The sequence below is a fragment of the Schistocerca serialis genome, chromosome 1 (assembly GCF_023864345.2).
Source record: "Schistocerca serialis cubense isolate TAMUIC-IGC-003099 chromosome 1, iqSchSeri2.2, whole genome shotgun sequence".
Classification (NCBI taxonomy): domain Eukaryota; kingdom Metazoa; phylum Arthropoda; class Insecta; order Orthoptera; family Acrididae; genus Schistocerca; species Schistocerca serialis.
In genome coordinates, this window is record NC_064638.1 from 221,983,344 (window position 1) to 222,004,609 (window position 21,266).

The 21,266-nt window shown below is 39.5% G+C and overlaps 1 protein-coding gene across 4 annotated transcripts in view; it reads right to left on the minus strand.

Moving 5' to 3' along the window:
• Nucleotides 1-10,756: 10,756 nt before the first annotated feature.
• Nucleotides 10,757-21,266, minus strand: part of LOC126466274 (leucine-rich melanocyte differentiation-associated protein-like) — a 29,686-nt gene continuing 19,176 nt past the window's right edge. For 3 of the 4 annotated variants that reach the window (XM_050096374.1, XM_050096375.1, XM_050096373.1), the window contains exons 4-5: nucleotides 14,789-14,922; nucleotides 10,757-11,529 (exon numbers count right to left, since the gene is read on the minus strand). In XM_050096374.1, the coding sequence (XP_049952331.1) occupies nucleotides 11,319-11,529; nucleotides 14,789-14,922 (345 nt within the window). In that variant the 3' untranslated portion in view covers nucleotides 10,757-11,318. The remainder of the gene's footprint in view (nucleotides 11,530-14,788; nucleotides 14,923-21,266) is intronic. The other variant, XM_050096371.1, reaches the window with a different exon arrangement.

Genomic DNA, 21,266 nt, shown 5'->3' on the forward strand with positions numbered 1-21,266 from the left:
TCATTGGACACTGACATTAGTCTAAAAAAGAGGTACATCCATGAGTACTTGTTTCCCCCCTTACGGATTTTGCTAACAACCCTGCCAGCTTACCCTTCATTTCCTATTGAGATGTAGGCCATGCCTTGTGAAATCCCCCCTATCAATAGCCTCGACAGGAACCAATCCAATGTCTGACAGAGTGGCCGCCCTATGCAACTGATCCAACTCCATATTTACCCTCCTGACAGAGCGGTTCAACTGGGGCTGATCATGCCGCACGAAAGCAGGCACCAGCCCAACACTGGTGTGGGTCATTGCCGAGGCTATTTTCACCAGGTCACACTCAATACTGTAGCCCTGATCCCTGTCAATACTGTTTTGGTACAAGCTTCTATGTGCAGCAACATGTACGCTGCCTATTTTCGTATTACGAAAGTATATATTCGAGTTCCACCAATCACAGCACTTTAGTGAAATCGAGATAGCGATGCTTTTGTACGCCAGTCACAGCCCATATCACGTCATCTCGCCTGCCGATGACAGCAGATCTTCAGAGGACAGGGCACGTGATGTAGTCAGCCAATAGCAACATCACTGTTATTAAGCGTTAACACACAAATAGGAAAAATTAATGGTTTAAATTAATGTACATAGTGTAGCTACAAGAAAAGCTAAGCTTTCACATATAGTATTTGTCTTCTTTGCGTGTTTTACACTTTAAGATACATCACTCAAATGTGCCAGTAAAATTTTAAATAATGACGTAAATGTCTATTCTTCAAAGTGTTAAGCTTTAAACGAGAGTCAAACGCTCTGTGATTTAAGAAATTCAAAAGACATTCTCCTACCGTACTTAACATATTTCACCTTGCATAAAATTAAATTTACTTTGAAAGTAATACTTTTCAAACCACCATTCACAATATTTTCCCACGACCTGTTAGGATTCGTTTCATCAATTATCAGACAGCATCAGAAAACAGGTGTTACTGCCCAAGCGCAACTACGATGACGTAGGAAGCCCGTATGTTCATATGTATAAAGCATTTACAGATCTTGCATAGCATTAAGAGATCTTACATTACGTCATAAACGAAACAGGACATCATATGATACTCCGAAAACATCGGGATTTCGTAAATAATACTATCTATATCCGTATCCCGCTCCAGCTACTGCTGGGTCTGGGTGCTGACGAGTCCCCGTTTGGCTCGGTCCTCCCGTAAATAATACTAAAATACATAATTCTGCTTAAAGTGTGTCCTGATTCACAAAGATGTAGGCCCCAACCTGATTTAAAGTTTTCGCGATGCAAATTTTCTTGGAGTACCGGTACTGTCTTCTCATATTTGGTTCTTTATTATGGCGCAATGCCATACGTGCCGGAAGATGAAAGCGTGCATTTGAAATTTAGCAAATAGTTGAAACTAGCCAGCGGTTTGGAATGAAACACGTTTTAAATTTACTGCCTCTGCGAAAAAGACTAATAAAAGGTAAATTTCTTTAGCAGATCGACAAAAATATATTCATTGTTCTGCAAGGCTTGACTGCCAGAAACGTGGAAATAAAATAAAATCAGAAAACAGAAACTAATAACATATTTTAGCCTTCCGTAATTATGTGAATTATTTTAATTCACTTGATAGCTCCCGGCCACAGAATCGTATTTTAATTTAACATGAGAGCCGTAAATAAAGAGTAAAATAGCAAAATCACTAAAAGTGGAGACTATTCCTCCTCCCCACTACAGCTCAGACTGCTCTGCGCATGTGCGAATCTAGCAGCTTGGGTTCGCCGTAAAAAAATTTTCCGGGTAGCATCTGGCTGCTTGTTGGTACTGCTGATACAGCGAACACTCCTGCTTCAAGCAGGCAGAAGCGGTAGAAGGTACTGCTCATACGCGACTCAACAGCGCACGCGCAAGAGCCCGCTAGCAACTCTTCAAACAAACCTAAACCTAATGTGAACAGTTGTGACGTCACGGTCATCAGAAGCAGTTTTTTGTCATGAAGAATTGCGTAGTCTTCGTCCTATAGCCTTTGACACGTTTCGCTGTTGGCAGACGCTTGTGTGTGCCCTGTGTTTCATTTTTGTAAATGGCGCATTTCTTTCGCAACTGAAGTTTTATTTTAATTTTTTTTGTCTCATTTATGTTTTATGGCAGCAGTATTGTTCTTCACTGGCGGGATACAGTAAAATTCTTTGTCAGCGTGTCAGTTGTTACCAGTTAAACCCTGACGGGGGTGTATACGCGGACAAGGGAAAAAATTCCCGGATTTGCCGGTTAAAAATACACTTTCTCCAGGGTGAAAACACACTTTTTCCGTGTTTAGTAACAGTATATTTTCTCTCTGAACCGCAAAACTTATCAATCCTTTTAATTGTTATGGTTTTATACACGGGCGTAGAATTTCCCGGCACTTTAGAAAACGAAACTCAGGGGAAAAAAGACACGTTTTGGAAATATCTTTGATGTGCAGCAACATGTACGCTGCGTATTTTCGTATCACTAAAGTATACATTGGAATTCCACCAAACACCGCATGTTACTCTCCGAATCACTGAAATCGAGATTCCGATGCGCTTTAGTAAGCCAGTCATAGCTCATGTCAAGTGATATCGCCAGCCGATGACAGCGGATATTCAGAGCATAGGACACCTGATGTAGTCAGCCAACAGCAACACCACTCTTAAGTGGCACGAACACACAAACACGGAAAGTTAATAGTTTAAATTAATATACATAGTGTTGCTACAAGAAAAGCAAAACTTTCACGTGTAATATTGGTCTCTAAGGTTAATAAGCTGCAAGAGATGCTAAGCTTTCGCATATAATGTTGATCTTTTTTGCGCGTGTTAGACAAATGTGCCAGTAAAATTTTTAATCATGACATAAATGTCGGATCTTCAGGGTTCGAAATTCTTCTAAATGGCTCGTCATCAAAGAGTTGATTTTTAAATGAGGGTCAAACCCTCTGTGATTTAAGGAATTCATGGTACATTCTCGCACACAGTTCAACTTACGTAAAAGGATATTTACTTTGAAAGTAACGCTTTTCAAACTACCATTCGCAATATTTTCCCGCGACCTGTTAGAAATAGGTTCGTTTCAGCAGTCGCCAGAAAGCGCAGACAACAGGCGACACCGCGCTTGCTTAGCTATCATGACGTAGGAGGAGGAGGAGGAGGATATTGGTGTTTAACGTCCCGTCGACAACGAGGTCATTAGAGACGGAGCACAAGCTCGGATTAGGGAAGGAAGTCGGCCGTGCCCTTTGAAGGAATCATCCCGGCATTTGCCTGGAGTGATCTAGGGAAATCACGGAAAACCTAAATCAGGATGGCCGGACGCGGGATTGAACCGTCGTCCTCCCGAATGCGAGTCCAGTGTGCTAACCCATGACGTAGGAAGTCCGTATGCACGTACGTGTAAAACACTGAAAGTTCATACACTGTGTCATAAAATAAACAAGACATCAGAGATACTTCAAGAGCGTCGGAATTTCGTGAACCATACTAAAATGTGCACATTTAAAGTGCATACTTAAAGTGCACATTCGTATGTCCAGATTCCCAATGAAGTAGACCTCGACCTGATATTAAGGTTTTCAGTGTGGTTTTTGGGATGTAAATTTTCTTGGAGCACCAGTACTGTATTATATCATGTTTGGCTCTTTATTATGGCATAACGCCATACGTCCTAGAAGATGAAAACGTGCACTTGAAATGCAGTGAACAGTTGAAACTAGCCAATAGTGTGGAATTAAACACTTCGTTTGAAACAAACTGGCTGGCTCAACGGAAAAGATAAATAAAAGTCAAATTTCTTTAGCAAACAGACAAAAATAACTTCAGTGTTCCACAAGGCGATTAATGTTCGACTGTCAGAAAGATGGAAGTAAAATAAAATCTGAAACTAGTAACATATTTTAGCCTTCCGTAATTATGTGAAATCTGAAACTAGTAACATATTTTAGCCTTCCGTAATTATGTGAATGTATTTTAATTCACTTGATAGCTCCCGGCCACAGATATCCGTTTTGTTTTCATTTGACGTGACAGTAAACGAAAGGGAAACAGCAAAATCACTAAACGTAAACAAGGATCACGTAGAGACTACACACTTCCCCACTATAACTCAGACTGCTCTGCGCATCAGCTTCGGATCTACGATATTTGCTTATCAGGTCGAATTTTCAAAAATATGTTCATCTTGTAGCGCACATCTTTCTGAAAAGCCTGAAACATAAAACATATGTGTTCGAAGAAATATAAGACGTTATTTGGTCTTAAGTGTGACAAAGTGCAGTGCCACGCCTCTCCATACAGCATTCCTCTATTGCAAGATACTGTACTTCGCTCTGTGGAATTGAAACATGTATATTTTGTAATGGATGCCATCAAACTATATTCAGGACAGTGGAAATTGAAATGACCTGTGGTGCCTCTCCTGCTCCCAGTCGGTCGATTTGACAGCTTGCCTCTCTTTATAAAAAAAATCTCGCAATTAATAGCGAATGGGATTATTTGTAATCGGGAGAACAAGAACTCTTCAGAAAATTTGCCCTCTTTATTGCCTGTTGGCTAATAACTTGCTGTTTTTGTGACATAAAATTAAATGTAGAATACATTAAACCAATAAATACAAGAGACAAGAAAGAAAGTACACATTTCTTCAATCCTTAGCTCATAGCTTTTTCTCTCTCTAATCTTACGACAGCTTTACATGGTGTGCTTTCCTTTCTGCGAAAGAATCTATTACCGCATCAAACTTCGTCAAACGTTTTGCTACACGAAAAATCGAAATGTCGTTATCTAATACTGAAAAAGCTGTTAATACAAATAATACCCAAGACTGGTGTGGTTTCTCGGTCTGATTACGTCTTTTTTGTCACTGCTACATAAAACAAAATAGGCCTTTCTAATATTGTACCAATTTTGTAACACACACCAAATAAACGAGACTGTTTTGGCACAAATGGTCATTTTTATAACACGACAGAATATAATTCACGAAATCACCCTGTAAGGCCTACTACAAGCAAAAAGCTTTTTTAGTAAATAATTTCACATTTCATTCATACACACCAGTTTCTCAAGCATGAGATCGAAAAGTAGTATTACGAAATTTTTATATAAATTTGGAATCGTCTTACTCTTCCATAATTTGTGTGATGTCCCGTTTCTTCTCCTTCTCGTTCTAACAATCAATCTTGTCATCACCAATTCTCTAGCTATTCCTGCCATTGTCAAAATTTGTTCACTAACCCTGCCAGAATCAAAGGTTTAGTAATCCCGCGATTATTTTTCGGTTAGGCGTTGTTACATGCAACACGTTTTCCGCGTTACTTCCAGAACAGAACTTACGCAGCTGCTAGCCGAGGACTGTTCAACTGGTCCTTACTAGTGTAGCGATCTGGCCTAAAATTTTGTCAAAATTTCATTTTCTTGGATATACCGGTACCGAGAAGATAATACGTAATATTTATCACCTGTTATTCCTGTTAGTCGTTTATTTCCATTCAGGTAGTCTGAATCTATGGATTTCGCTAGTAATTATAACAACGCTGATCATTCGCTAACCCAATCAACCACTTAATCAGACAGCGACAAGGTTACTAAATAATAGACAGCGATTGGCATTCATCCGTCCGGCTTTACTGATTCATTCGGAAATCAGCTTAAAATGAGTTCAAAAATCAACAGGGATGCGTTTCAAAATACTGTGAACAATCGATAGACCACGTGCGTTGGATGCTAGGCGCTTTGTAAAACAAGTTTTTTTTTCCCCCTCAAGAATATGAATTTGGCGCCCCCCCTTTTCCCGGTAGCATCATGCTGCGACTGCTTGCACAGCCAACAGCCACATTCCTGTAGACAGAAACGGGAGAATCTACTTCTCAAACGCGACTCAACAGCGCATGCGCATCAGCCCGCTCGTAACAGCTAAAACGAATATAATGTTAACAGTTGTGACTTCACGCAAATCGGAGGCAATTTGTTATTAAGCATTGCGTAGTTTTCCTAAAGCCTTTGACACATTTTGCTGTACGCAGATGTTTGCTTGATCACTGTGTGTCGTCGTTGTATACGGCGCATTTCCTTTGCAATGTAGGTTATTGTCCTTTTTTTCTCTCGTTTATGTTTTATTGTTGAAGTATTATTCTGCAATAGCGGGATACAAAAATATCCTTTGTTAGAGCATCGGTTCGTAGCAGTCAAAATTACAAAAGTTTAACAGAAAACTAAAACAATGAAAAATTCCCGGGTTTTTCCCGGATGAAAGAACTCCCGGTTCGTACACACCCTGATATATTTATATAAAAATGAGATTTGTAATATGTCTTAAGTTCAAATATTAAACTTCGTATGTCTACTTATTTTTACAAGTAAAAAGAGTCTTAACAGATTCCTTTACCTAGCAGCATACTCAGAAGTAGTGAAAGAGTGTTTGCAGCAGCAGGCTAGTCTGCAAGGAGGGTCGGCCGAGCTTCTCAATTAAGTCATCTCGTAAAAGAAGTGGAAGTTTGGGTATCTACTTTGCATTTAAGTCGTCGTCCAAAGCCGTTAGAGCACTGTGTATCTTTATTGCATCACCACAGTTGGTGCCTGGATCTCTTATAATGATGACAAATATTATGTGCTAATGTTTGTTCTCAGAGCTCCCACACATGACTTCATCCACCATGATGATGTATGATATACCAGGTCTCATCTGAAAAAAACACCACCATCGGCACTGGACTCAACACTGTCAGTAAAAAACCACCACCATCGGCACTGGACTCAACACTGTCAGTGACCCTACCTTTGCTGCCACATCAAGAGATTCCACAACAATGGTTGCCTTGCTGTGATTATGTGGTGCTCCACACAGCACACTTTCTGTGAGGATTCTTTCATTGCTGTAAACAAGCACATTTCCTGATTCGAAACTTGATATTTCTGTACAGTGCTACATGGCTGAGTGAAAGATGGGCCCTCATTGTGTGGAGTCATTGAGATTCTGATTATGGCCCTGCTGAATCCATTTATTACATATTCTCATGACAATGTGGGAACTCAACTGACAAGAACAGTGAATTCAGTGGACAATAAATCACATTCTTAATAGGCCATGATTCTGCTGTGGTAATTTTCTCCTACTTACATGAAGTGTAACACGATCTCTTCATGGACAAGCAACATTCAACTACACAAGAAACCTGCTCATAAGCTTTCATTATATACACTGGGGTGCAAAACTTTCACATTATGTGTCATGGCTAAATAACACAGGTTAATGGAACTTGGACCTTACACAGAAAGAACTGCTAGAGTTTAGTACAGAAGGTAACTGATACAGATAGGAACAGAAATGACACTTTTATTCACAGACACTGAAGTCACTGCAACTTATGATAGTCCCCTGGATATGAAAAAAGACAGAACTGGGTTCTTAACAGGGTGTGTGAGCCTCACAGATGATAATGCAACATGCTCCTTGTTGGCCATAAGGTTGGGAAGGAGTGATTGTGGTATGGTGTTTCACTCCACCAGCGTGGTTGACAACTGCTAGATGGCCATGGGAGCATGTGGACATGCTTACTACACATCTTCCTAATGCTTCCCACACATACTCGATGGGAGTTGCAGGAGAGGGGGGGGGGGGGGGGGGGGCGGGCGCAAGCAGTTAGGCCAGTCCATTCATCAAATATCCTCTCATCCCAAAAGCTCCTTGATCTGCGCAGTTCAATGTGGTCATGCAAGTTAAGGTACCACTATCATGTTCAACCTACATAAAAATTAAGTTGGGGCCAAATGTACTCCTGAAGGGACACAAATGGGAAAGGAGTACAGTGTCACAATAATGTTGACAAGTGAGTGTACCATGTTCAGAAATATGGAGGTCAGTATGTCCATGCAACATTATGCCTCACCGCATTGTAATACCTGCACCACCAAAACGATCTTGTTCAACAGCCTGGATGCATTACATGTTCCCATCTCTCATCTTATGAGGGTACAAAATGCAGCAGGAACATTGTCGAACATGATTCTTTTGGTGGTCCTAATGTTAATGGTGTGGGGAGGCATAATGTAGAGTGGGTGAACTGCCCTCAAGTCTTTTAACACTTTACACTGACTGGTCAACATTATTGTTACACCGTATTCCTTCCCAATGTGTGTCTTTTCAGGGGTGCATTCAGCCCTGACTACATTTTTACATATGACAATACAATACCACACCGAACTGTGCAGGAGGAGCAGCTCTTGAAATGAGAGATATTCATTAAAATTGACTGGCCTGCCCATTTCTCCTGACTTAAATCCCACCCAGTAGGTGTGGGATAAATTAGGGAGACTTATCCCAACATGTCCAGATGCACCAACGACTGTCCATCTGTTGTCAAAGGTGGTGGAGGAATCAAACGTTCTGCCACAAGAAGTGCTCACTAATCTTGTGGCCTGCAAAGGAGCACACTGCAGAACACACACTGCCATCCACAGTGACATACACTCTGTTAAGAACCATGTCCCATCTTTTTGTAATGTCTAGGGGACCATCACAAATCGCAGTGGCTTCACCGTAATTACTATCTTTGACAAAAGTGTCATTTGTGTTTGTCTCACTGCATATTTCTTTAAGTTACCTTCATCCTTAAGTTTTGCACACCAGTGTATACATTCCAGAATGATAATCTGCCAGGAAGTTTCAGTGTATACATTGTTGGTGATCTTACTGCTAACTTCTTTGTGCAACTCCACAGAAATAAAAATCATTTGTACATCCAAATATGCAGTAAATTTCTTACCAGTTGCATACCGTCTTCATACTGTTGCGAATTAATGGCCAGAGTTGTATTTGTATGGAGACCATCTAAATTCCATATTTGTATAATTTTCTTAATGATTTGAGGATAAAATATTGTGGGTTATGAAAATTTTCACACCACAGATTGAGCACTTTGTAACGAGAGAGAGATACTGTCAGAAGGGGTTATTTGTAAGAGATTTCAAGTATGTTTTTACATGAGATTGTCAGGTTGGGAGACCGAGAGGGGAGGGGAACAGAAAGAGTGGGAGGGGGAGAGACAGGAGGGGGGGGGGGGGGGAGATGGTAGAGAGCTGTTGCAAAATGATTGATGCAGCCTTCCTCAACCTAATGGCATCCTCATCTCCATACTAACTCTGCAAACCACCAAATGGTGCGTGACTGAGTGTGCCTTGTACAGTGCTAGTCTTTTCGTTTCCTGTTCCATTCACAAATATAGCAAGAGAAAACAACTGTCTATATGCCTCTGTAAATGCCCTAAATTCTCTATCTTCATGGTCCTTATGCAAACCATACATTGGTGAGAGTATAACTGTTCTGCAGTCAGCTTCAAGTGCCAGTTCTCTACATTTTGTCAACAGCATTTCATAAAAAGAATGCCATCTTCTCTCCAGAGATTCCCATTTGATTTCAGAAGCATCACCATAATACTTGTCTGTTGATTGAACCTACCAGTAACAAACATACCAACATACTCGGAATTACTTTGATGAAATATGTACTGTACAAACCAAACTCTTTAACAATTGCAGAGAAATTTAGGAAAAAAAATTGTCACAGTGTTGCCCTTCCAGGTGTGATTTACTTTGTGACAACTGTGCTTGAGCAAAAACTATTTTCACAAAGTTAACAGGAAGGAAATAATACATAGAAGCTTTGAATTCTGTTATTTTCAATACAGGATCCTTTTCTCCCATTTCTATCACAATTCAGTTGCACCTTGAACTAAGTATGACTTCAGTATATCATTGTTTGCCCTGTTCTGAGAGTTAACAACACACGAAACTTCATCTGCTGAGTATACAGAATGCTCTTTAACACTCATCATGTAGCCCTCATTTTTGACAGTGGTCACATTTCTGGGTAACAGCTTTCAAAGTAGCCTCCCATGACGTCTCCTCTTCTGAAAGTCTGTGGCTGCCTAATCTGACCATGTTACTGGTATTTGGGAGCATATTCTACTCCTGATATAACCAAGCCCTCTTTGAAGCATTTCATGCAATCTTTGCATTCATAATGAGATAGTGACACACTGCTGTTGCTAACTTGTTCATCTGTCACTTCCATGAAGAAATACTTCTTCCACAAGGATGTTGAGATTTTATTTTACTAGGCAATTTTTTCCCCTCATCAGGAGCTTTTGTCTTTTCTGCATTGCAAAATAACCCTGTTAATCATCAATATTCTGCTTAATTTTTTGTATGTCATGGCATGGGTTATATTTCTCTATGGGACAACTGATGTACAAACAATGCAAAATAGTTACACCTGTATGCTAGATCTTTTGAGATGGAAGGTTGCAGCAGACGAAGGATCCAGAACTTCACGTAACAGTTCAAGACAACGTTTTAACACACCACTAGCCAACAATTACAAATGGGGTGCAGTAAGTTTGCGAGGCAGCTGCTAGAAGAAAACACAGGGCAACAATTCAGGCAAGCTGTGGGTGCCCCTTTTTGCCTATACAGCTTTATGGATGTAAAAAAGAGGCGAAGGAAAGAAGGTAGGTTAAGTGTCACTTAGTAACCTCATGTAAAGGTATGGCTGTATTACGTAACCTTTTAATGCTGGAGTGGAGAGAACTGTTGAAAATTATTTTCATCTGAAATATATGTGCCACCATTTCAACCAGCAAATTTTATAAATGGGTAAATACACAAAAGTTATGGAAAGAAAAAGAACAAGTATTAATCTTTAACTTCTTACTTTTATTAAAAAATGTTTTCAAAAGCTTGAGTACACAGATTTTAGTAAAAAAATTTAAAAAAATTTATTGCCTCCTCTTTTAACATAATTACTTGAGCAACAACAATACACTGTGCAACAACAGGAACAACAAATCTTTTCACAGAATGATAACAGTGAAAAACACACTTCACTTCAAACTGCTGTCAAAATCTTTTGCTAAAGATTTTTATCCATACGGTTTATTGGTAACATTTGGGAATGAAAACTAGACGTGCAAAGAAGAACAGTCATGAGATATATTCAGATTTGGAGATAAAGGAATATCATGTGAACTGCTGCTAATGTCTGTCAGTTTGAGCTACAACTGTATTCTTTATCCAGTCATTTGATTTTAAGGATAGTCTTTTTTTCTTTTCGTAGACATAAGGTCAGCACAGTAAACATCAACTGAGATTCCTTTTGTTGCAGAAATAAATCATTATTTACAGCCTTGTGCATAGCATTAAAAAGAAAATGGACTCCAAACAAGCACCGAGGGATCACAAATCATGTTTTCCCTAAGTGAAATAAAACTTGTTATCATCTTCAGTTTCCACTTACTGATATACACTCTTCAAATGACAGTGCTGCGGTTGTGGCCTCTATGGAAGTACCTCTCTATAGCCAGCAGTACTGAACTGATAGTATCAAACACTCCACCACGCATTGCTAAACGTTCCAAAAAGGGTCGACAGAATAATCTGTTCGCCTCCTTCTTTTCGTGAATCGTCACGTATCGATCATCCATGTGAATCAGGTGAGGAAACCAGGATATTACAAACAATCTGTCAAGAGAGTAACAAACAATTCATTAAGACTCAACATTTCAACTTTCTCCACAAACTATGCAAGAAAATGTTTAGCAGTTTGGAGGCCGATAATCACAGATGATGTTCCAGACATTTATAACAAATGCTGCAATAGGTATTAAAGCAAGCATGCAAACATATCCTACACAAAATAACACAGCATCATGCAGCAATAAACAAATGCAAATAACGAATATGCACTGTGCTGTTGCATTACTAATAAAAAGGGAAAGATTAATTATGAAAAGTACTTCTGTCATTAAAAATTTAGTGCATGTATAAATGTTGCATTAACAACTTTACACACTATTAGGTTTTATCTCTGAAAGAGGAAAGAACATATGCTCCACATTTGGAAAGAGCTGACTTACAGCCACAGTAACGGAGTCTGTTTTGTCTCTAGTTAAAATCAAATGTCACATCACTGAAACAGGCTCCTTTTATACAGGGAAGTGATCTATGAAAGGGCTATCATATTCTGCAATGGTAAGCCTCTCTGCCTCATCCAGTCTTAACTACAACTGTCATGATTAACTGCAACTGTGAACAATATGAAGGTGACAGCTGCTGCCATCCACAGCAAACAGGACATAGTGCAGGGTTATCATTTGTCATTTCAACAATGGATCACAATGGCGAACTAGATACAATAATGAATTATTTCCAAATTATAAGATACACAACCCACTGTCCCATATGGATACTTCTGTGGACTGTGAGGTGGAGTTAATAAAGATGGGCATGGATGTGTGTGTGTGTGTGTGTGTGTGTGTGTGTGTGTGTGTGTGTGTGTGTGCGTGCGTGCGTGCGTGCGTGTGTGTGTGTGCGCGCGCGCGCATGCCATGGGTGTTTCAAAAAGCACAATACACAGGTGCCATGTTCACCCCCATCTCGCTTGAGAGCTGCGCATCATACCAAGGCTGCCAGATTGTATTGAGAGTGGTTCAACATTCCACAGACCTGAGAGTAAAGATGTAGATTTTACCACTAATAGGGATGGAGTAGGAACTGTCCAAATTTTTCTTTGCCAGTTGGCTCCCTAGTCCTTCACTGAAAAGACTCGAGATCCGAAGAAGAGTACATGCATTTGAAACTGCCAAAACACTGTTTTTAATTATACAATGTCTGGGGTAATTGAGCATCATGTGTTTGGTGTGGAGGAGTACACTCGGTAACAGTTGTTCTGTGATTAGTACTCAGCGAGCATTTCATATTCGGTTCAAACTCTGCTCACATGATTTCTGTACCGTTTATAAAAACTATTGGAGTTGGGTATCAAACTTCAGAGCATCAGGTTCTGCAATGAAAAGAAAAACTACTGGCCGATCCTGGAGTGTAACAATGCTAGAAAATGTGTCACATGCAAGAGGGACTGTTCAGCTATCTCAAAGCATTCAGCATTTAAACATGCAGCTACCCTATGACTCGCTGACAGGATTGTAAGAAAAATACTGCAGAGAGATCTTCACACACATCCATACAAAATGATGGTTAACCAAGAGTTACATGAGAGAGATTCTGAAACTTGTAGAGCTGTATGCGAGGCAAATCTTCAGAATATTCCCCCTGCTGTTGTTTTGGTTTCTTCTGGCAATGCCCAGTTCCACTAGCCAGGTACTGTAAATAAACAACATTCCCACTTCTTGGCATCAGAAAACCTTGAGGAGCTTCACCAATGACCATCTCACAGCCATCGTGTGACAGTTTCATGCACTGTTGCTGAATCTGATGTGTGAGGTCCATATTTTTTCGAAGAAGATGGTGTAAAGGCACAGCTGCCAACCTCGAGAAGAGGACGTCAGTAATCATGTGGCAAATGTGGAGAAAGGGTCCAGTTACAGCCCCCTCCCCTCCCTCCAACAACTTTAAAAATTAGAAGCCTGATTCACGCCTTTAAACACTACATATCACACATTTCCTGACCCTAAGTAAATAAGATACATTTAATTGATCATAGCTTTATTTTCATATTACAATTAATCCCAATTATCATTTTCAATAAAGAAAATTACTTCAGCTTCAATGTCACTCACATGTCATTCTCTCTCTCTCTCTCTCTCTCTCTCTCTCTCTCTCTCTCTCTCTCTCTCTCTCTCTTTTCCACCACCTTTTCACGTGACTGCAACTCTCACAAATTGCTGATGACATTTTTACAAAATCAGATAAAAAATGCTGTTGTCATTGATGTTGTTGCAGCAGTATTGAGGGAATGAGAGACTTATTTTTTATCTACATCAGTACTGCTGGTGCAAAGTAACACAGCCTTTTTTTTGTAAGGAGTCTTACAATTGTTTAGTATTTTTATAACTATGACTTCGAATATTCCAGTGGCACTCCTCTGCCTCGTAGAATGTGACAAGTTAGTAAATTTTGCTTCTTGTCAAATCCATTTCGTAAAGGAACATGTGTAAAGTCTACAAGCAGCACCACAGACAGGGCAAAAAGAAACAAGCACAACATAGCAGCATTTAGTGATAGCAGGACAGGAACAATGTTCCTCTGATCTGTGCCAACACAGCCATGGGACACTGGTTTTGTGTTCTTTACACAGTCCAATCTAGCCATGGTCATGAATGCCCCTCTCCTGTGCTTGCCATTAAAACCCATTCCAGAAACCTGTCTCTGTAATTCGACAGTGAGTAATACATGAAAGACCCCATATGTTGGAACTATAGTTGGAGTCACGAACGATGATGGTCACGTTTAGGCTTGGTCTGAGCACCTACGTCACACATTCTGCAAAAGCCACTGAGCATTCAGTAACATTGTGAATGTTCTACTGGTAATTCCGTACCAATGCAATCACTGAATGTGATCGTAGCAAGTTGTTTGGAGAATCTCTATTCCATTTTTTGCAACTTGTCATGGCTGATGGTGGTGCTATGTGATATATTCTGCAGAAGCAAGTGGGAGAAAGCACATATCCTGAAAAGTATGTCTCTAAGTGGAAAGCATGTGCATGCGCATACTGCAAATCTCATTTGGAATCGTCAACAATACAGTTCTCAACTGTGCTTTGACATGCGTGAACTGCCGTCATTCTTGGCTCAGACTACAGCAGTTTGATGCGCAGAAGAATACTGTTTAAGTTGATAAAATACTAGTTCTATTTGATGTTACAATGTAACATACATTTCACATATATGTTTAAGTTGAGTGTAAAAGCTTATGCTCTAATTTTGAGTCTATCAATGTACCGAAAGCACAATACAAAACTAAAAAACACATTACTCACCTGTACTGAAGATGTTCATACACTGTTCCACCATTCAAGTAACTTGGAGCAGCAGGATTTCCCATCATACTAAGAAATCTCAGATTAGGGCAGCTTCTCTGTAGATTTCGTATGAATGGGAATAATTCATCTACCTAAAAAGTACCAACTAGTCCTTATTGCTTGTACATATTATGTCAGATAGACCCTATTTTATTAAATTCAACAACACTAGCTTCACAGGATTTAATTTTTTAAAATAAATATTTTTCCTCTTCATGTTATGATGGCTGTACTATGGTCCATCTTAAATGGAATGTGCCACACATTATATAACTGTGCCACGCATATTCAGTTATTATTATTATTATTATTATTATTATTATTATTACCCAAGCAACAAAAGTTCGGGATAAAAAGGAATGAATGCGACAGAGCTATAAAGAAGTATCACAGACATAAAGAAATGGCCTTTGAGGCACATCCTGGACTACAATAGCTGTTTCCTAGAAAGGAAGGAGTAAAAGCAAACAACCACATGCACTTGTCTTGGAACAGCTCGATTCACAGCATCACGGCAAATATGGGCAAAAGACAACAGCGTATTCACACTATTGATCATCAATGTTTAGTGAAAACGCAAATTTCAAACTTAAGATGGCATACTGAGAAAACAAATGTTGAACATACAGCATTTGCAAAGTATTCTTTCATGTGAGAACACAAAAAGGGTCACTGGGGTAATAATTTCTCCTCGTTATTGGAAACTATAATGTTGCACAATGCTGCTCGATTCTGTTATATCAGATTTACGTTCTGCATTAGGAATACTCTGGTGTATATGCACTTGTCCCAAAAAGAAAATGTGGGAAAGCCACATCGTTCAATGTAATGTCAAATGGGAATTGCATTACTTTTTATATTATTTGAAGACCATGCAAAGCACTTAATATGCCATCGCACTATTATGAGCTGGAAAAACACTTATTGGAACATCATTTCACCACCAGCCACAAAGACAAAATCAATAGAACAAAAAACCAGCCTAAGTTGCAAAATATTTTATTTTTCATTCAATGACTTTTCAAATCAACCTACAGGACAGAAAACCAAATTTACACTCATACATAATACAGTTATTACCAAATTCTTAAGCACATGTCGAAGATACACAACATATCGTTTTAAACTTATGTAACAAAGTTGAAAATGGCAATTCCAAAGACGTCAAAAAAATGTGTAATGTACATTTACAGTGCACGCAGGTAACTGGCAGTTTACTACTCCCCCTGTCGCAAGGAAACCTCAGGAAAGGCGGTGCCCTATCAAAATGTAGGAAATCTTTTTATTTATTAAAATGTTCTCCAATCATCAACAATAGAACAATTCTTACAATAACCGTACAAGCAATAATCGTACAATACCACAGTAAAATTAATACTTTCAAAAATCTTTACCAAAAAGAGTCAAATACTTAAAACCACTGACCAGTAATACACAGCAGCACTATATACGACGCATATTACAAAATTGTACGCCATGTCGACATATAAAAATCATTATGTGTGAACAGCAATTAATTATTAAAGAAGTATTAAAAGAAAGCAAAACAATAGGAGGACTTTTAAAATCTTTATCAAAAAGAGTCACATACGTAAAATTAGTGACCAGTAATACACAGCAGTGCCGCATATGGCACGTTATGAAGCTGTATGCCATGTTGGCACATAAAAATCATTTAAGTGTGAAACTGTGCAAGTCAACAATAAAATTATTACTTTTTAAATCAATTACCAAAAACTGTCTATTACTTAAAACCACTGAATAGTAAAACAAAACTGCACCATTTATGGCATCTATTACAAAGTTGTATGCCAAATACGAACATAAAAATCCCTAAAACTGAGACTGATGACCCCAGAAGTCAAGTCCCATAGTGCTCAGAGCTATCAGAGCCTAAAACTGAACAGCAATGTTAGTATTAAAAGGAAACAATAGGAGATTAAAAATCCTCATCACTTTCTACGATTTACAAGCATAACAATTTTTATCACACCAAACTTTACAAATTTAATTTTATGCACATTTTGCAGCTTCACAAATTGCATGCAGATAAAACAACTTTTTCATAATATGTCCCACGTAAAAAATGAACATTAAACCACAAGCAGTCTTTTTTCAAGGCACCAAAAATGCACTTGCCATCCAGAGGAAGACATAACATAACCATACTCAAGGGCATGTAAGGTGGGAGTGCGGTTGTAGGGGGAGTATGGAGGGCTCGGGAACAGGGAGGAGCATGAAGATGAAGCAGCCAAAAAACGAGGTGGTTAAATGGACAGACAGCACGACATGAACGTAAATATATTATCAGTAGAAATAATGCCTACTTGGCACACAACTTCGTAATACACGCCGTAGATGGTGCTATTTTGTTTCACTGTTCAGTGGTTTTAAATAGTTGATAGTTGTTGGTAATGGGTTTAAAAAGGAATAATTTTATTATTGACTTGCACAGTTGCACACTTAATGATTTTTACATGCCAACATGATATACAATTTTGTAATACGTACCATATGTGGTGCTCTGTGTACTACCGGTCAGTGATTTGAAGTATTTGATTATTTTTGGTAAAGATTTTTAAAAAAGTATTAATTTTATTGTGAACTTGTACAGTTATTCAAACAATGGAAAATCCAGGAATGTACTGCAGGTGTGTGTGTGTGTGTGTGTGTGTGTGTGTGTGTGTGTGTGTGTGTGTGTGTGTGTGTGTGTGTGTACTGCTGATGAAGGCCTTAAGGCCTTAATGGTTGAAAGCTTTAATTGTAAGTCTTTTTGTTGCTGCTATCTGCAACTCGCATCTTCGCTATACGATGTGTAGCAACTTTGCTTCTTGTACAGTTATTGTATGAATTATTGTATTGTTGATGACTGGAGAATGTTTTAATAAATAAAAAGGTTTCTTATAGTCTGACAGAGTGCCCTATTCCATTCCCGAGGTTTCCTTACGACAGAGAAAGGAGTAAACCGCCAGTTATGTGTATGCACTGTAAATGTACATTACACATGGTTTGACATCTTTGGAAATGCCATTTTCGACTTTGTTATGTAAGTTTGAAATGATATGTTCTGTACCTTTGGCATATGCTCAGGAATTTGGTAATAACTGTATCACGCATGAGTGTAAATATGGTTTTCAGCCCTGTAGGCGGATTTGAAAATGGATCTTGGTCTGAAACTTGTCATCAAATGAAAAATAAAATATTTGGAACTCGAACTGGTTTTTCATTCTATTGATTAACAGAAGTTGCTGACCCAGGTTACTCCAGCAAGCTGGAAGTTCACAAAGACAATGTGATGAACTCACTTTATGACGAACGACAGTGAATGCTGGCTGCACTGAAGGTCACCATTAGCAAAAAAGTTTATGGCACATCACCAATTATTTGAATTAATTAAGAAGCTTATGGTGTGGGGATAGTCATTTGGTGACAGCTATGGCAGATAAGATTGATGCTATCAAACACAAAGTAAACCTACAGAAATTTCTGCCGAAATTTTTACAAAGGTACAGACGGTGTTTAGAAAGGATAGATTGCATGCAACCGGTGGTGGAGTGTTCGTCGCTGTTAGTAGTAGTTTATCCTGTAGTGAAGTAGAAATGGATAGTTCCTGTGAATTATTATGGGTGGAGGTTACACTCAACAACCGAGCTAGGTAAATAATTGGCTCCTTTTACCGACCTCCTGACTCAGCAGCATTAGTGGTAGAACAACTGGGAGAAAATTTGGAATATATTTCACATAAATTTTCTCAGCATGTTATAGTCTTAGGTGGAGATTTCAATTTACCAGATATAGACTGGGACACTCAGATGTTTAGGACAGGCGGTAGGGACAGAGCATCGAGTGACATTATACTGAGTGCACTATCCGAAAATTACCTCGAGCAATTAAACAGAGAACCGACTCGTGGAGATAACATCTTGGACCTACTGATAACAAACAGACCCGAACTTTTCGACTCTGTATGTGCAGAACAGGGAATCAGTGATCATAAGGCCGTTGCAGCATTCCTGAATATGGAAGTTAATAGGAATATAAAAAAAGGGAGGAAGGTTTATCTGTTTAGCAAGAGTAATAGAAGGCAGATTTCAGACTACCTAACAGATCAAAATGAAAATTTCTGTTCCGACACTGACAATGTTGAGTGTTTATGGAAAAGGTTCAAGGCAATCGTAAAATGCGTTTTAGACAGGTACGTGCCGAGTAAAACTGTGAGGGACGGGAAAAACCCACCGTGGTACAACAGCAAAGTTAGGAAACTATTGCGAAAGCAAAGAGAGCTTCACTCCAAGTTTAAACGCAGCCAAAACCTCTCAGACAAACAGAAGCTAAACGATGTCAAAGTTAGCGTAAGGAGGGCTATGCGTGAAGCGTTCAGTGAATTCGAAAGTAAAATTCTATGTACCGACTTGACAGAAAATCCTAGGAAGTTCTGGTCTTACTTTAAATCAGTAAGTGGCTCGAAACAGCATATCCAGACACTCCGCGATGATGATGGCATTGAAACAGAGGATGAGACATGTAAAGCTGAAATACTAAACACCTTTTTCCAAAGCTGCTTCACAGAGGAAGACCGCACTGCAGTTCCTTCTCTAAATCCTCGCACAAACGAAAAAATGGCTGACATCGAAATAAGTGTCCAAGGAATAGAAAAGCAACTGGAATCACTCAACAGAGGGAAGTCCACTGGACCTGACGGGATACCAATTCGATTCTACACAGAGTACGCGAAAGAACTTGCCCCCCTTCTAACAGCCGTGTACCGCAAGTCTCTAGAGGAACGGAAGGTTCCAAATGATTGGAAAAGAGCACAGGTAGTCCCAGTCTTCAAGAAGGGTCGTCGAGCAGATGCGCAAAACTATAGACCTATATCTCTGACGTCGATCTGTTGTAGAATTTTAGAACATGATTTTTGCTCGAGTATCATGTCGTTTTTGGAAACCCAGAATCTACTATGTAGGAATCAACATGGATTCCGGAAACAGCGATCGTGTGAGACCCAACTCGCTTTATTTGTTCATGAGACCCAGAAAATATTAGATACAGGCTCCCAGGTAGATGCTATTTTTATTGACTTCCGGAAGGCGTTCGATACAGTTCCGCACTGTCGCCTGATAAACAAAGTAAGAGCCTACGGAATATCAGGCCAGCTGTGTGGCTGGATTGAAGAGTTTTTAGCAAACAGAACACAGCATGTTGTTATCAATGGAGAGACGTCTACAGACGTTAAAGTAACCTCTGGCGTGCCACAGGGGAGTGTTATGGGACCATTGCTTTTCACAATATATATAAATGACCTAGTAGATAGTGTTGGAAGTTCCATGCGGCTTTTCGCGGATGATGCTGTCGTGTACAGAGAAATTGCAGCATTAGAAAATTGTAGCGAAATGCAGGAAGATCTGCAGCGGATAGGCACTTGGTGCAGGGAGTGGCAACTGTCCCTTAACATAGACAAATGTAATGTATTGTGAATACATAGAAAGAAGGATCCTTTATTGTATGATTATATGATAGCGGAACAAACACTGGTAGCAGTTACTTCTGTAAAATATCTGGGAGTGTGCGTGCGGAACAATTTGAAGTGGAATGATCATATAAAATTAATTGTTGGTAAGGCGGGTACCAGGTTGAGATTCATTGGGAGAGTGCTTAGAAAATGTAGTCCATCAACAAAGGAGGTGGCTTACAAAACACTCGTTCGACCTATACTTGAGTATTGCTCATCAGTGTGGGATCCGTACCAGATCGGGTTGACGGAGGAGAGAGAGAAGATCCAAAGAAGAGCGGCGCGTTTTGTCACAGGGTTATTTGGTAACCGTGATAGCGTTACGGAGATGTTTAATAATCTCAAGTGGCAGACTCTGCAAGAGAGGCGCTCTGCATCGCGGTGTAGCTTGCTCGCCAGGTTTCGAGAGGGTGCGTTTCTGGATGAGGTATCGAATATATTGCTTCCCCCTACTTATACCTCCCGAGGATATCACGAATGTAAAATTAGAGAGATTAGAGCGCGCACGGAGGCTTTCAGACAGTCGTTCTTCCCGCGAACCATACACGATTGGAACAGGAAAGGGAGGTAATGACAGTGACACGTAAAGCGCCCTCCGCCACACACCGTTGGGTGGCTTGCAGAGTATAAATGTAGATGTAGATGTAGAAATCACCCAAAAAGTTCTCTTACAGAAAATATCCTTCCAGTTCATGATGTGGAACATTTCCCATAACTCCAAGCAATCATTTGTGGCCCAGACACGACTGACTGACTAAATTTTAGTAATTGAATCATTTCATTACAAGTTCTCAAAGAGATTCCAAGACAGTGCATGGCTGATAATGTATCTCATTACTTCCTACTTGAGCTGACAGACTTACAGTGAAAATCCCAGCTCAACGACCAGTTGGTCCAATCCAGAAATTTACAAGCCTTTTATAAAAT